Source organism: Sebastes umbrosus, chromosome 4, assembly GCF_015220745.1.
Source record: "Sebastes umbrosus isolate fSebUmb1 chromosome 4, fSebUmb1.pri, whole genome shotgun sequence".
Classification (NCBI taxonomy): domain Eukaryota; kingdom Metazoa; phylum Chordata; class Actinopteri; order Perciformes; family Sebastidae; genus Sebastes; species Sebastes umbrosus.
The window spans coordinates 6035043-6048088 of NC_051272.1; the positions used below are offsets into that span (position 1 = coordinate 6035043).

At 39.7% G+C, this 13046-nt stretch overlaps 1 protein-coding gene across 1 annotated transcript in view; it reads left to right on the forward strand.

Annotated features, from left to right (window-relative positions):
* Nucleotides 1-1341: 1341 nt before the first annotated feature.
* pik3c2a (phosphatidylinositol-4-phosphate 3-kinase, catalytic subunit type 2 alpha) overlaps nucleotides 1342-13046 on the forward strand; it is a 56435-nt gene continuing 44730 nt past the window's right edge. The window contains exons 1-2 of the mRNA XM_037766714.1: nucleotides 1342-1472; nucleotides 7989-9219. Of these exons, the coding sequence (XP_037622642.1) occupies nucleotides 8071-9219 (1149 nt within the window). The 5' untranslated portion in view covers nucleotides 1342-1472; nucleotides 7989-8070. The remainder of the gene's footprint in view (nucleotides 1473-7988; nucleotides 9220-13046) is intronic.

Genomic DNA, 13046 nt, shown 5'->3' on the forward strand with positions numbered 1-13046 from the left:
ACTTTTTTTTTTTTAAACAATATTTTTATTGAATTTTACATATAAACATATATACACATATACACATATACACATATACACAGACAGACTAACAATATCAATAATTAAATTATACAATGATTTAGTCAGAATTTCAAAGAAAGAGAGACATGACATTTCATGTATTTCACATATTTAACAAAGAAAACAAATAAAATAAAAGATAAGACAAAATAAATAATTACCTCAAAGAAGAAGAACAAAAAAAAAAATTGGACAGTCCCATGCACAGTGAAACAGAGTACCCCTTCCTTCTAAACATTTAGTACAAACATATTTAACATTTTAAAGGAATTGATGTGATTCCTCTTCGCGTTTTGGGCCAAAATTGGTAAATGCACCTGATTTATCAATGCTGCGAAATATGAGAAACAGTTTTTTATGTTGTTTTATGTTATGTTTTTTCCAATATTATATTTATTGTTTTTTTGTTCATTTTGAAACAACAGAACAAACATTCACAACCGTCCCCAATAATAACATTCTCGGCACAAAGAAACTTAACAAACCTAATATTAATACAAAATAAGCCAGTATAGATACAGGAAAAACATATTATATACAAAAAATAAATAAATAATTAAAAAGTGAAAAAAAAGAAAAAGAAAATACAAATACATATATATGGTTTTTATGATTGACAAGGATGTCAATGAACAGCAAACTTGCCTGGAGGACCCGAAACGATACCACTCGTCATCATCATCACACCTTCTACTACCTAACTGTCATTATGGTTGTTAACACTGAGGCTAAAGCTTATACTCATTTCCTGTGTTTAACATAAGATGCATTATTAAATAAATGCTGAAATTATTAAGATGATACATAAAAAAACTGTACAATAATACAACAAAAAGAAAAACTAAGCAGTAATATTATATGGAAGTTTTTTTTTAAACTACACAAGCATTCATTTATTTAATAAATGTACACTAATTTTACCATTTTATACATACATATATATGAGTATCATAAGTATATGAGTATAATATATATAAGTATAAGTATATTTTGATGCTAACACTTTTACTTAAATAAGATTTTGAATGCTGTACTTTTACTTGTAACAGAGTATTTCTACACTGTGGCATTGCTACTTTTACTTAAATTAAATATCTGAGTACTTCTTCCTTCAGTGGTGGTGTTGTAATGTTGTAATGCTGCATAAAACATGCTGAACTCATCCTGAACTCTTCTGCACATCCCTGCAGAACTAAACATTAACAGGTTTATTTATTTCAACACTGACTCCTTTCGGCCACACGGTGTCGCTGCGTCACCACTTAATGGGCCGTAAAGCAGCAACGCTGTATCCAACACCAACTCCACATCCAACCACCTCAACAGGAACTGACGTCTCTTCGCTGCAAGTGGATGGAAAAAAATGCAGCTGCAGGAAAAAATGGCTCCAAACAGCGCACCGCTAAAAGGTGAGAAACTGACCCTGTTAACAGTAAATGTTCTGATGTTAAAGTTTATCTTGTAGTTGTTTTAAATCAGTGTTTGTGACTCTCTGTAGAGTATCTGACCCGTTTACCGTCTGACTGAAACCTGCATTTCTTCCTTGTTGTGTTCAGAACCAGAGCAGTTAGTTGTCTTTGGTACTTTTAAATGAATAAATCAGTGTTCCTCAAAGTACAGAGGAAGTTAATGTTGTTTTGCTGAATTCAGTTGAGCTTTATGTTCCTTATGAACCACATATTTGTGTGTTTTTCCGCTTTGTTTCTTATTGTTAGGTTTAGCGGCTAACTTAGCATCCAACTAAGTTAAAGTTCCTATCAGAAGTATGAAGAAGTGGCAGTTTTGAGCTTGATTACTCTGTTGTTATCGGTTGAAAGTCACTGATATCTCATATGAACAACCAGCTAGGTGCTATTTTAAGATGTGTAACGTTACAATGTGAGGAAAAACGACTTATTGACAATTCACAACGCATCATTTGGTGTCAGGTGAGCATCAGCCGACAGGTTAACTAACTAACTAGCTGTAGAGTTGTGTACAGATACAGTTAGTAACGGCTCCACCAGCCAACGGGCTGTGTTACAACATATAGCTGTCTCTGCTGGTTGGATCTCTGTTGAATGTCTTCCAAGATGGCATTATACAATACCCCAGTGCTAACCAGCAACACTTGGAATCAGATCAAACACAGTTTTTTCCCTTAAGTCAAATTAATATGTATAGTGTATGTATAGCTGATAAAGATAAAAGATAAAATATGTCTGAATTTGGGGCAAATATTTTTAAAATTATGCTAAAATATGTAGAATTTATACATTTGATGGAATAATAATGCTGCCATAAAAATATGTGTCATCTATGGTTTGAATATATTCAAATTAGGGCTGTCAATTGATTAAGATATTTAATCACAATTAATTGCAAATTAATTGCACATTTTTTTTTATCTCTAAGTGTTTAATGCTCTTATTAACATGGAAGTGGGAAAATATGCTGCTTTATGCAAATGTATGTTTATATTTATTATTAGCAATCAATTAACAACACAAAACAATGACAAGTATTGTCCAGAAACCCTCACAGGTACTGCATTAAGCATAAAAATATCCCCAAATCATAACAAAATGGCATTATACAATACCCCAGTGCTAACCAACAACACCTGGGATCAGATCAAACAGTGTTTTTTCCCCTAAGTCAGATTAATATGCAGGGATGAGCGTTATATAGTCTGAATAACTAGCTAACAAGTCCTCCTTTAGGTGAGAACTAACTAAAGAGGAAACCCACACTCTGCTGTGAACACAACAGCAGTTCACACTATATAGGAACTGCTTGTGTGTGAGTTAGTGATTGCATGTTTGCATGTTACTCTGCTTATGACAATCACCAAATGTGCAATTCTGTGTTCAATTAAAGGTCCCATATCGTGCTCATTTTCAGGTTCATACTTGTATTTTGTGTTTCTAATAGAACATGTTTACATGCTGTAATGTTAAAAAAAAAACTTTATTTTCCTCATACTGCCTGCCTGAATATACCTGTATTTACCCTCTGTCTGAAATGCTCCGTTTTAGTGCATTTCAACGGAATTGCAATGGAATTGTGTTGCTAGGCAACAGCTTGGGTCCATGTTTACTTCCTTTCAGCTGATGTTATTCACATACACTGCAACAGGAAATAAACTGGGACACATTTAGAATATTTACGTTTAAAATCGTGTAATGGTCTAAATATTGTAGATTTGTGACATCGCAAATGGACAAAAATCCAAACGGCTTGTTTCAAACGCACAATTTCTGAATACGGGCTGTGTGTATTTCTCCGTATATTGAGCATTTTGATAGTTTAACAGTATTTATACAGCACTTAAACCTGCTTTATAATATAAAAGACATGAAAATCTCACTTTTTACAATATGGGACCTTTTAAAGGTCCTACAATGTAAAAGATAGGGTTAGATTGGAGGTGTTGTTACTGTGCATGCATTTTCTAAATAAAATAGTTGTCTACTAAACCAAATACTTGGGATTTCACTCCTCCAGTTGTCCTGTCAGTTTTGTTTTGTTTATAGACTTAATGATTGCCTCAGCAATAGACAAGCCAGTTAGGGATGCACCGATACCGGATCAGATATCGGGCCGATGTATCAAACAGCTGGATTGGATATTGGCGACAATGGGGCCGATCTATTCAATTGAATTATACTATATATTAGGGCTGTGTATTGGCAAGAATCTGGCGATACGATTCGTATCATGATACAGGGGTAATGATTCAATATATTGTGATACTGTAAGCAAGGCAATATATTGCAATTCTTTAAATCTAATTTCAGGAAAACTGTTATAGTATAAAGAACACACCACCATATGCATCAAATTGGAGTAAAATAAGTTTACTTTTTTAATACAATCAGAACAGTGGGATCTGCCTTTGCATTTATCACTGTCCCTGTAACATCGAACATCATAGCACTATGTTGAGAGGACACATACACTGAGAGGATGCATCTCTTTGCAAATTAAATGAAGTATTGACTGAGTTAATCTTTGCATGTTAAATATTATAAAAATCAATACAGTTTTTAGTACTATATACATTATGTTCTGGAATTTTAATTCCTGTTTAGTTTTGACCAATTTGTTGCTGCATTAAAAAGGTTTACACTTGAATAGTAATTCCTGTTAATTCTGAAGATTTTTTTTACCAAGTTGCTGGTGTACGATTTGATAATAAATAACAATTCAAAGTTATGAAAACAATGTTTAAGTTAAGTCTGATGTTGTCTTACACATGAAAGAGTGATCCCAGTCACTCCACACAGTGAGGCATACAGCTTATTACTTAAACACTGGTAGTGGATCGGTACTCGGTATCGGTATCGGGACTAAAAGAAGCTGGATTGGTGCATTCCTAAAGCCAGTACAGAAAAAATAGTGATTTAGCAGATTTAGTGTATTGCTAACTTTCCCATTCCATCAACCACAGAACGTCTTGGTTACTTATTTTCCTTTTTTAAAGATGTTGTCCTGTACTTTGATCGGCTGTATAGTGTATTGCTAACATCGGCACTTTTGCACAGCTCTTACAAGGAAAAACTCTTACTCAGTCCCATTAGGTCAAAATCATAGACTGTATATAAAGAGTCTATGGTCATAATAGGTTCATCATTTTTTAAGTCTGTCTTAAAACAATAGTCAGGTGCCCATATGAAGAATGAAACAGGTTTTGCTTGCTGCAATAATTCCTCCTGCCATTAAGACATTCCCTCTTAATGTGCTTTTAATGGAAGAGAGAGGGGTCAAATCTACAGTCCTACTTCTGTGCAAAAATGTATTCCACAGTTTATCTGAAACAGTCTGAGTAAGTGAGACAAGTGGATATCTTCCAAAGTTAAAGTCTTTTTAGGCATTCTTTTCTTGAAGGTAAGGGTTTTTAAATAATATGAAATATAAAAAATATGCCCAAATCATAACATGGCAAACTGCAGCCCAACAGGCAACAACAGCTGTCAGTGTGTCAGTGTGCTGACTTGACTATGACTTGCCCCAAACTGCATGTGATTATCATAAAGTGGGCATGTCTGTAAAGGGGAGACTCGTGGGTACCCATAGAACCCATTTACATTCACATATCTTGAGGACAGAGGTCAAGGGACCCCTTTGAAAATGGCCATGCCAGTTTTTCCTTGCCAGAATTTAGCATAAGTTCGGAACATTATTTAGCCTCCTTCGCGAGCTAGTATGACATGATTGGTACCAATGGATTCCTTAGGTTTTTTAGTTTCATATGATACCAGTATCTTCACTCTATCTTTAAAACTGAGCCTGTTATAACCTAAGAATTGCAAGTTGCGTTAATGCGTTTAAGAAATTAGTGGGGTTAAATAAAATTTGCATTAACTTTGACAGCCCCAATTTAAACATAATTTAGCTTAATTGAAAATCTGGAACAAGCTGATATAGAATATATGTGAACCTTTAATCTGCCTAAAGGGAACATTTAAATAAACTGTATGTTAAGGGGGTTAAAAAAAAACATGATTTTGGCTTCGTCAAACCATCAAGCAGATGATCTGGGAAGTCTCCAGACTCTCCAGTCCTATTTGTTAGTGTGACCTCTGCATCCTTTTCACTCAGTGAAGCATTTTCACTGGAGGCTCGGGGCTCGGGTAGCTGTTGTTTTCTGAATATTTGAATGTCATGTTGCATTAAGCTCTTACAGGACCTGGGCTCTGCCATCCTTTGCCATGGTGCTGTGCAACGGAGTATTTGTCTTGGCTAGAGTTTACTCCACAAGTGGGACTTTCCTCCTTTCTATGTCTGCTGTTGCCATATATGGACTTTAAGCATATGGCTATCTTGATTCAGGATCGTCTGTGTTTAGACGTGGTTTTAGTTATCTTAGTGTAGATTGAGTCCTCCTTTTGTTATACAGCATACATTGTCCTTTTCTTAGCCTTCCTTGAATTGGAACTACTGTATATTGGATTACCTGCCCAATTATCTACAGTGCAAAACAGTTCAAAAGAAAAACTAAATGTTTATGAACCTTAATCACATTATGTGGTTTCTCAGATGACCCAGTGTTTACATACAGAATCAGGAAGTAGCTGCTGTTTAGTGTTAGTCTCAGTGTTGGCAGTTCAGGGGCTCTGACCTTTTGGTTACGGAACAGTGACTTTAACTACGAATGCTTCAATCTGCATTAGCATGCATTCTAACTGTGTGCAAAATCAATAATATACAGTTGAACTACTTTGGCCAGAGAGCATGTGACATTTCTGCACAGCATTAAGCCATCAGTGACAGCAGGCGCTAAAACACGACGACCTTTTATGCATTTAGTGTCCCAAAGCTGTGTTCTTGGCAAAGTTGGCACCGTGCTCTCCTCGTCCAATGCTTAATGAATGCGGCCACATTGTCACCGCCCGCTGGTGTTAGCACAGCTGATAAGACAATCTTGGGCCATGGTGCTAACATAATGCTAACAGAGTGAGAGAAAGCCAGAGGAGGAGAGAGAGAGAGACCCGTTGGGCTGCTTAGCATGCCAAATTCCTCAGCTGCACAATAGTGCTAGGCTAGCCTGAGCCCCAGCACAGCCAGCCCTCTCCACCACAATGGGAGGGGAAGCTCAGGAGAGGCCGGTGACGCCTGGGGAGGGAAGGAACTCACTCAACCCTGGGGCTGTGATCGGTCAATGAATGGTCGCTTTGAGAAGGCGCTGTGTCATTTTAGGACCACAAGACACTCTTTGCAGCAATGTTTTTCTCATCTTACAGACGTGGGGTACTCTTGGCTCCTTCCTGTTGTAGGCTAACCATAAATAGTTAGGATTATCAAGAATGGAGGATGCTGTTGTTTGGTGTCAACATGTTTTTGAGTTGGAAAAAACAGTTTGATGATGCAAATGAATTGTTAGTTGCTGTCCTTCACAGAAGCACACATATGTGTGTGTTAACTGCGTGCCAATAAGTGGTGTGAGTCAAATGTCACCTCCTAGTTATTAATCTCTTTGCACCATTGTTTGATTAAGTCTTTTTTTTGGTATGTGGTCAGCCCGGCTGCTTGGTTAAACAGTTGCACTGTGTGCACCTTGCAATGTCAAGGTGAACAACACACAGTAGAGGCACACTGATAGAGGAGAGCTTGTTGTGTGTGAGATGATCAATTTAGCCTACATGTCATGACATGAACATGCTGGTAATAAAGCCCGTGATGGTTATGTGACCCAATTGGTGCCCTTGACTTGAAAACAAGCCTAAGTAATTATTGGCTGTGCATATGTGTCAAATGGCAGCAAATCAATAAGCAGTCGAAGCCTGGTTACAGCCACAAGGCGAAGGGAAATCCTTTTCAAAGGGGTCCCTTGACCTCTGACCTCAAGATCAGTGAATGTAAATGGGTTCTATGGGTACCCACGAGTCTCCCCTTTACAGACATGCCCACTTTATGATAATCACATGCAGTTTGGGGCAAGTCATAGTCAAGTCAGCACACTGACACACTGACAGCTGTTGTTGCCTGTTGGGCTGCAGTTTGCCATGTTATGATTTGAGCATATTTTTTATGCTAAATGCAGTACCTGTGAGGGTTTCTGGACAATATTTGTCATTGTTTTGTGTTGTTGATTGATTTCCAATAATAGATATGTACATACATTTACATAAAGCAAGCATATTTGCCCACTCCCGTGCTGATGAGAGTATTAAATACTTGACAAATCTCCCTTTTAAGGTACATTTTGAAGAGACAAAAAATGTGCAATTAATCAAATTAACTATGGACAATCATGCAATTAATCGTGATTAAATATTTGAATCAATTGACAGCCCTAGTTATTATAATTATTATAATATTTCTGGTCTGATTTGCTAGTATAATCTCTATTTTTTTCTAAATGATATACAGGCTGTTTTGAATCCATTTGACCACCTCTTGATTTCATTAATCCAAATGTTTTTTTCCCTCTTTTTTGTTAGGTGTTTAAAGATTTGCTACGCAACCCTTTGAGCCACACTGACTTAAAAACCGTCACACTCATGGCACTTTCCAGTTGACAGAATGGCCCAGATATCAAGTGGTAATGGGTTCAAGGTGGATGTCCCTCAGGCAAAGGGGGTTGTGGGTAAAGAGGAAGCCCTTCGCATGGAGGAAGAGGCTTTAGCAAAATTGCAAAGGGATAAGAGACACACTCTTCCAGCTTCAACATCCTCATCTCCCTCTGCAGCATCCACCTCAAAACCAAAACCATCTAAATCTACCACTACTGCTCCTCGACCTTTACCCTGTACTAATAGACCCGAAAAGGACCTCATTGTCTTCCCAGAGACCAAGAAGCAGGCAGAGCCGGACACGTTCAGGGATATTGATGTGGACAAGCTGACCAATGAGGAACTTGAAAAGCTCCTACTGGATGAAAACTTTGGGGTTAACAGCAAAGTGTCGCGCCCCTCGTCACTACTGGGGTTTAACCTCAGTGCCTCCTACCCTGGAGGCCATTCCTGTAGCTCTCCTTTCCAGAGCGGCCAGTGGACACCTGTTCTGACCACCCCGTCTAACTCCAGTGGGTCCACTCCCACCCATCAGCCAGCCCCAATGTTCCCCTCTGCTCCATTCCCCAAACCAGGCACATTTCAGAATGGCTTCACTCCAACCATGTCGCCATTCATGACCCTGACGGCACAGCAGCCGTCCTTCATGGCCTTCACTCCCATCCAGCCCGCTGCTGCCATGGTCTTCCCACAGCCAACAGTAGACCCAGGGATGGCCAAACTGTTCGACAAGATTGCCAGCACCTCAGAATACTTGAAGAATGGCAAATCGGCCAGCACTGACCTAGATTCCTCTCAAGTGGGCACAGCTTCTCTGGCACCGAACCCGCCGCCTCAGCAGCCAGCAGTGGTGGAACCTTCTAGCATCAGCCGCTTTGATTGGCTGGATCTGGACCCGCTTACAAAGCGTAAAGCTGAGAATGAGGAAGCGCCCCTGGCATCAGGAAGCACTGCGCAGACAGTACCAGGAGTCGCAGGGGATCCTTGGGATGCAGTGCTTGAGACTGAAGGGAGCAGGAGCAGCAGCCCCCCGCAGGAGGTGAAAGCATCACTGTCAGTTCGCACACAGCTCAGGAGAGCATCAACAGGAGCGGCTGTCACTAGGAGCCACTCGCTCAACATCCCAGGGACCTCCTCCCAGCACAAACCAAACAATCAGGTAGGATCGCAGTAAAAAGGAAATGTGTGAAAAATAAAAATCTTTTCTTACCTTTGAGATTTCACAATACACTTTTTGGCGCGTCATAGCAGGAAAATGATTAAGGCCCGGAAAACCTATTTCCTCAATCTGCTTCTTACTATGTGCACTGTTGTCCTACATGAACACGCAACTTTCTGCCAAAGCTTTTGTAATTTTACATCAGAAATGTCTGTCTGTACTCTTGTAACTGGTTTGAAGTGGGCAGTTGGTCAGTTGGAAGAAGGCGAAGTCACATACTTCTGTGCACCACATCAAGATTTAGCAACATTTTAATCAAAATGTAATGAGAGTTTGCTGACGTTGCCAGACGACTGTAAATCAAATCTGAACAAACCACCCCCACACAGTTCTTTGAAGCGTAGCACCCACCCTTCGTTGCGTTACCTGCTAGTCCAGTGCCACCCTGAAAAGTCCACTTACCAACCACAATCTGTCTTTTCACACGATTGACAGCAGTCTGCAGAATAAATCACAAAATAAAACCACCACTCTTACAACACGAGCGAGTGGGTAGTACAGTTTAGTCAGAACAGATGATGGTGGATCATCTCGTTCACCCAAAACACCAATCAAAGTCTTTTCTCGCAACTGCATGTACACTCCTCATCCCTTCACTAGCACAAGCATAAACATCCTCTTTACTTCTACTCCCTGTAATTAAGTATTTGGCTGCAGTTAGCTACCCACTGTTTCACCCCACCATCTCCTCTCAACCACATTTTGTGATTAATTTTGCCACGCAAGCCGTGAGTGATCTAATTTCTTGTGATGAATATTTAGAGTGTTCATTTGGGACAGTGCTGTGGGCAAGTGGCATGGGATATTGTTGCCTCTAAATCATTTTTTCCCCCCTAAAACCAAACAACCATCTGTCATTTGGCTGGCAGGTCTGAGCTGAGACTAGATGAGCATCTGAGTCAGCAGTACAACCATACTGAGGCCTACCAGCTAAACATGAATTTATCTCCATGTGTCTTCCTCTTTATTCAGTATTTGAGAGTCAAATTAACCAGAAGATATAAATCTTCTGCCTGGAAATGAATCGAATAAACAATACTACATGCTTCTTCAGAAGAGCTTTTCAGATACTCTGACAGAAGTGAAAAGTTTAACGTGACGAGGTCTGGCTGTCAATATGTGTTACCGCCCTCTGATGTTGGTAGAAATGTGTTTAGTCACCCTTGAGGCATGCATATCCCTCCCCGTACACGTCCTGGCAGAGTACAAGATACAAAACAATACTGGGTCATTAAGATATTGCTTTACATGGCCACCAGTGATCAAAAACTCCACAGAGTACTTTTAGGTCTGGACAGACTTCTGTTGGACATTGTGTCCGTTTTTTTTTCCAGTTTTCAAGACACCCACTTCCTGCTCATTGTGTGTCATGACCAAACAATCAGTCTCTGTGGTATGTTTCTCACACCAGAGTGATAATTAACCTTAAAGCACTGTACAAGGCCCTTATTTCCCAAATTCCCCCATGGTTCTGGAAATCCAGTGGTATTTGAGCACGATGTCTGGAAAGATTACGGTACAGTAGAGTCAAATTATTTAAAGAAACTTTGTGGAACGGGTCATAAACATGACCGGCCGAGGGCAGTTCCAACGTACCGTTCCAGTAGATCTTTGTGTGGGACTCTGCAGACCTATACTTTACCACTTATCAAAGGCAGTCGGTCCAGTCTGTACACCCAGCTGTGTCTTCCAGGGTTGAGGAATGTCTCTTCCCTTTAAAGGATGAAACTGTGTTTGTTTACTCTTGCCTATGTTATGTCTAGGTTCAAGCTTGTGTTTGCTGGTCAGACAACCGTGTTGTGTAACTTGAGCCTGTTTAGCTCAGCGTTCAACACATTATATCCTTCAACAACACTCTCACTCTTTTTATCTGCATCCATTATGTCTGCAGTCTTTGTGTATGTGAGGTTGAGATGTGCGTTTGCTTGCTCCCCTCGTTCCATCTGCTTGCCTGGCAGTCGGTGGTGCCCATGTTGTTATAAACAGGAACAGCTCCCCTATGCCACACAGCAGCACCAGAATGACCGAAGAAATCGCCCTCATACGTTGCTCTGCCAACTCCCCTATCATTTAGACTTAGGGGAGAGCGATGCTGTATTTTCATAATGTTTGGATACCTGTGGCATGCCGTACTTTGAGCAAATGTGATTAGATCCTATGATAAGGGCAAATAAGAAAATCATTTCTGATTCAAAATAAATCATTTACAGTAGTTTGTGTGGTTTCTAATACGAAGCAGTAGCTTGAAACGTTCAGTTTGCAATACCAGTAGCTTGATAGAGTGCTCCAGGGATGATGTATTTTTGTAGGTCAACCAGGAAGTTAGCATCACCCTGGTTCCCTGGACAAAAAGTCAATGGGATTTTTCCATTGGGTTTTGGATTATTGCTGATAATATTGCATTACATACAGTTTGTTTAGCACAAATGGACACCACTTTTATGATTTTTGAAGTGTGAATGCAATCGCCAGAAGTAAAAAGCTAACGTTAGGCTATAATCGAACTACACCGCGGTCGCATGAGCGCGTGTATACACAACGAGGCTTGACGAGTCGGCGTGATGACGTTTAGTGGTCTCATTTAGCCGGTTTTTAGCAAGCGCCTTTTTTAAGACACATTAAGGCTTCAAAGTTCACGAGTTGGGTATTTATTGATGTATTTTATGTCGTAGAACAAAATGTTAAAATCTCTTAAGCTTGTGTTAACCACAGACCTTATTTCAAGCATCTAACTAGAAAAACAGTTAAAAAAACCCATTGACTTCCAGACGAGGGGACCGGAAGAGTTAAATGCTAACTCATTGCCGGATTTTAGGACTCATTCCTGCAGCACTCTATATAGCAACTATAGCTCCAAAAGAGAAGAATCAGAAGACGGTGACTATGTTTACATACACTTTAATGCAATATGACAATGTTCTGAATTTGATACGGGTCATTTAAACAACATATTCCGTTTGGACATTCTTCCGAATGGAGCATTTTCAAATTAAGACACGTGGGATATGCCGATATTATTCGGGTTTTAGGAGCATTCTTTGGACACCAGCTAGCTGACAGTTTGCAGAGATGCATGCCCAAAAGAAAATCCCACATTTCTGGTTGGAAGGAGAAACACACCTACATTTAATCATTATGAAAGACATGGATATCAACAGGTTTTGGATATGTGCAAATATCGCAACGCCCCGTAGTTGAAGGAATGAAAGAGGGAGGCTGTGTTCGCACGGTTGAACACGTCCACCTCCGGTTACGTTAATCGGAGTATGCACAGCTGCAGGATTGTAGTGTATGAACAGGAACATGGCAGTGAAATTAGACTTTCACTTCAGACCACAGAACAAGTATTTTAAAAAGGGTGCTTTCTGCAGGGACCACACGTATTGAGCACATCAGTTTAACGTGATGACACAGCTTGGTTTAGGGCAGAGCTTTGTTGAGGTTTGGCCTTGCTTTCCAAGAAAGACTAAGATACTGCCGTCCCATGTGAATAGTTTTTGTCTCGCTTCCCTTAAAAGACCAAACCGATGTTTTGCATGGTTTCCTCTTACATATGCATTTGCATTGCTGCAAAAACATTTTTCATAGCGTGCAGTTATGCTGTAGATGGTTGAGTGGTTTTCCTTCCATTTCTCTGGTTTCAATTCATTTCACTATGGAGTGAACTAGATGAGCTTGAAACTTGCTTGAGCATGTATCTGTGAATGCATCACGTTTTATTGTTAAAGCTGCTTTGTCATTGTGTGGTACTATTGTTAAAAATGTAG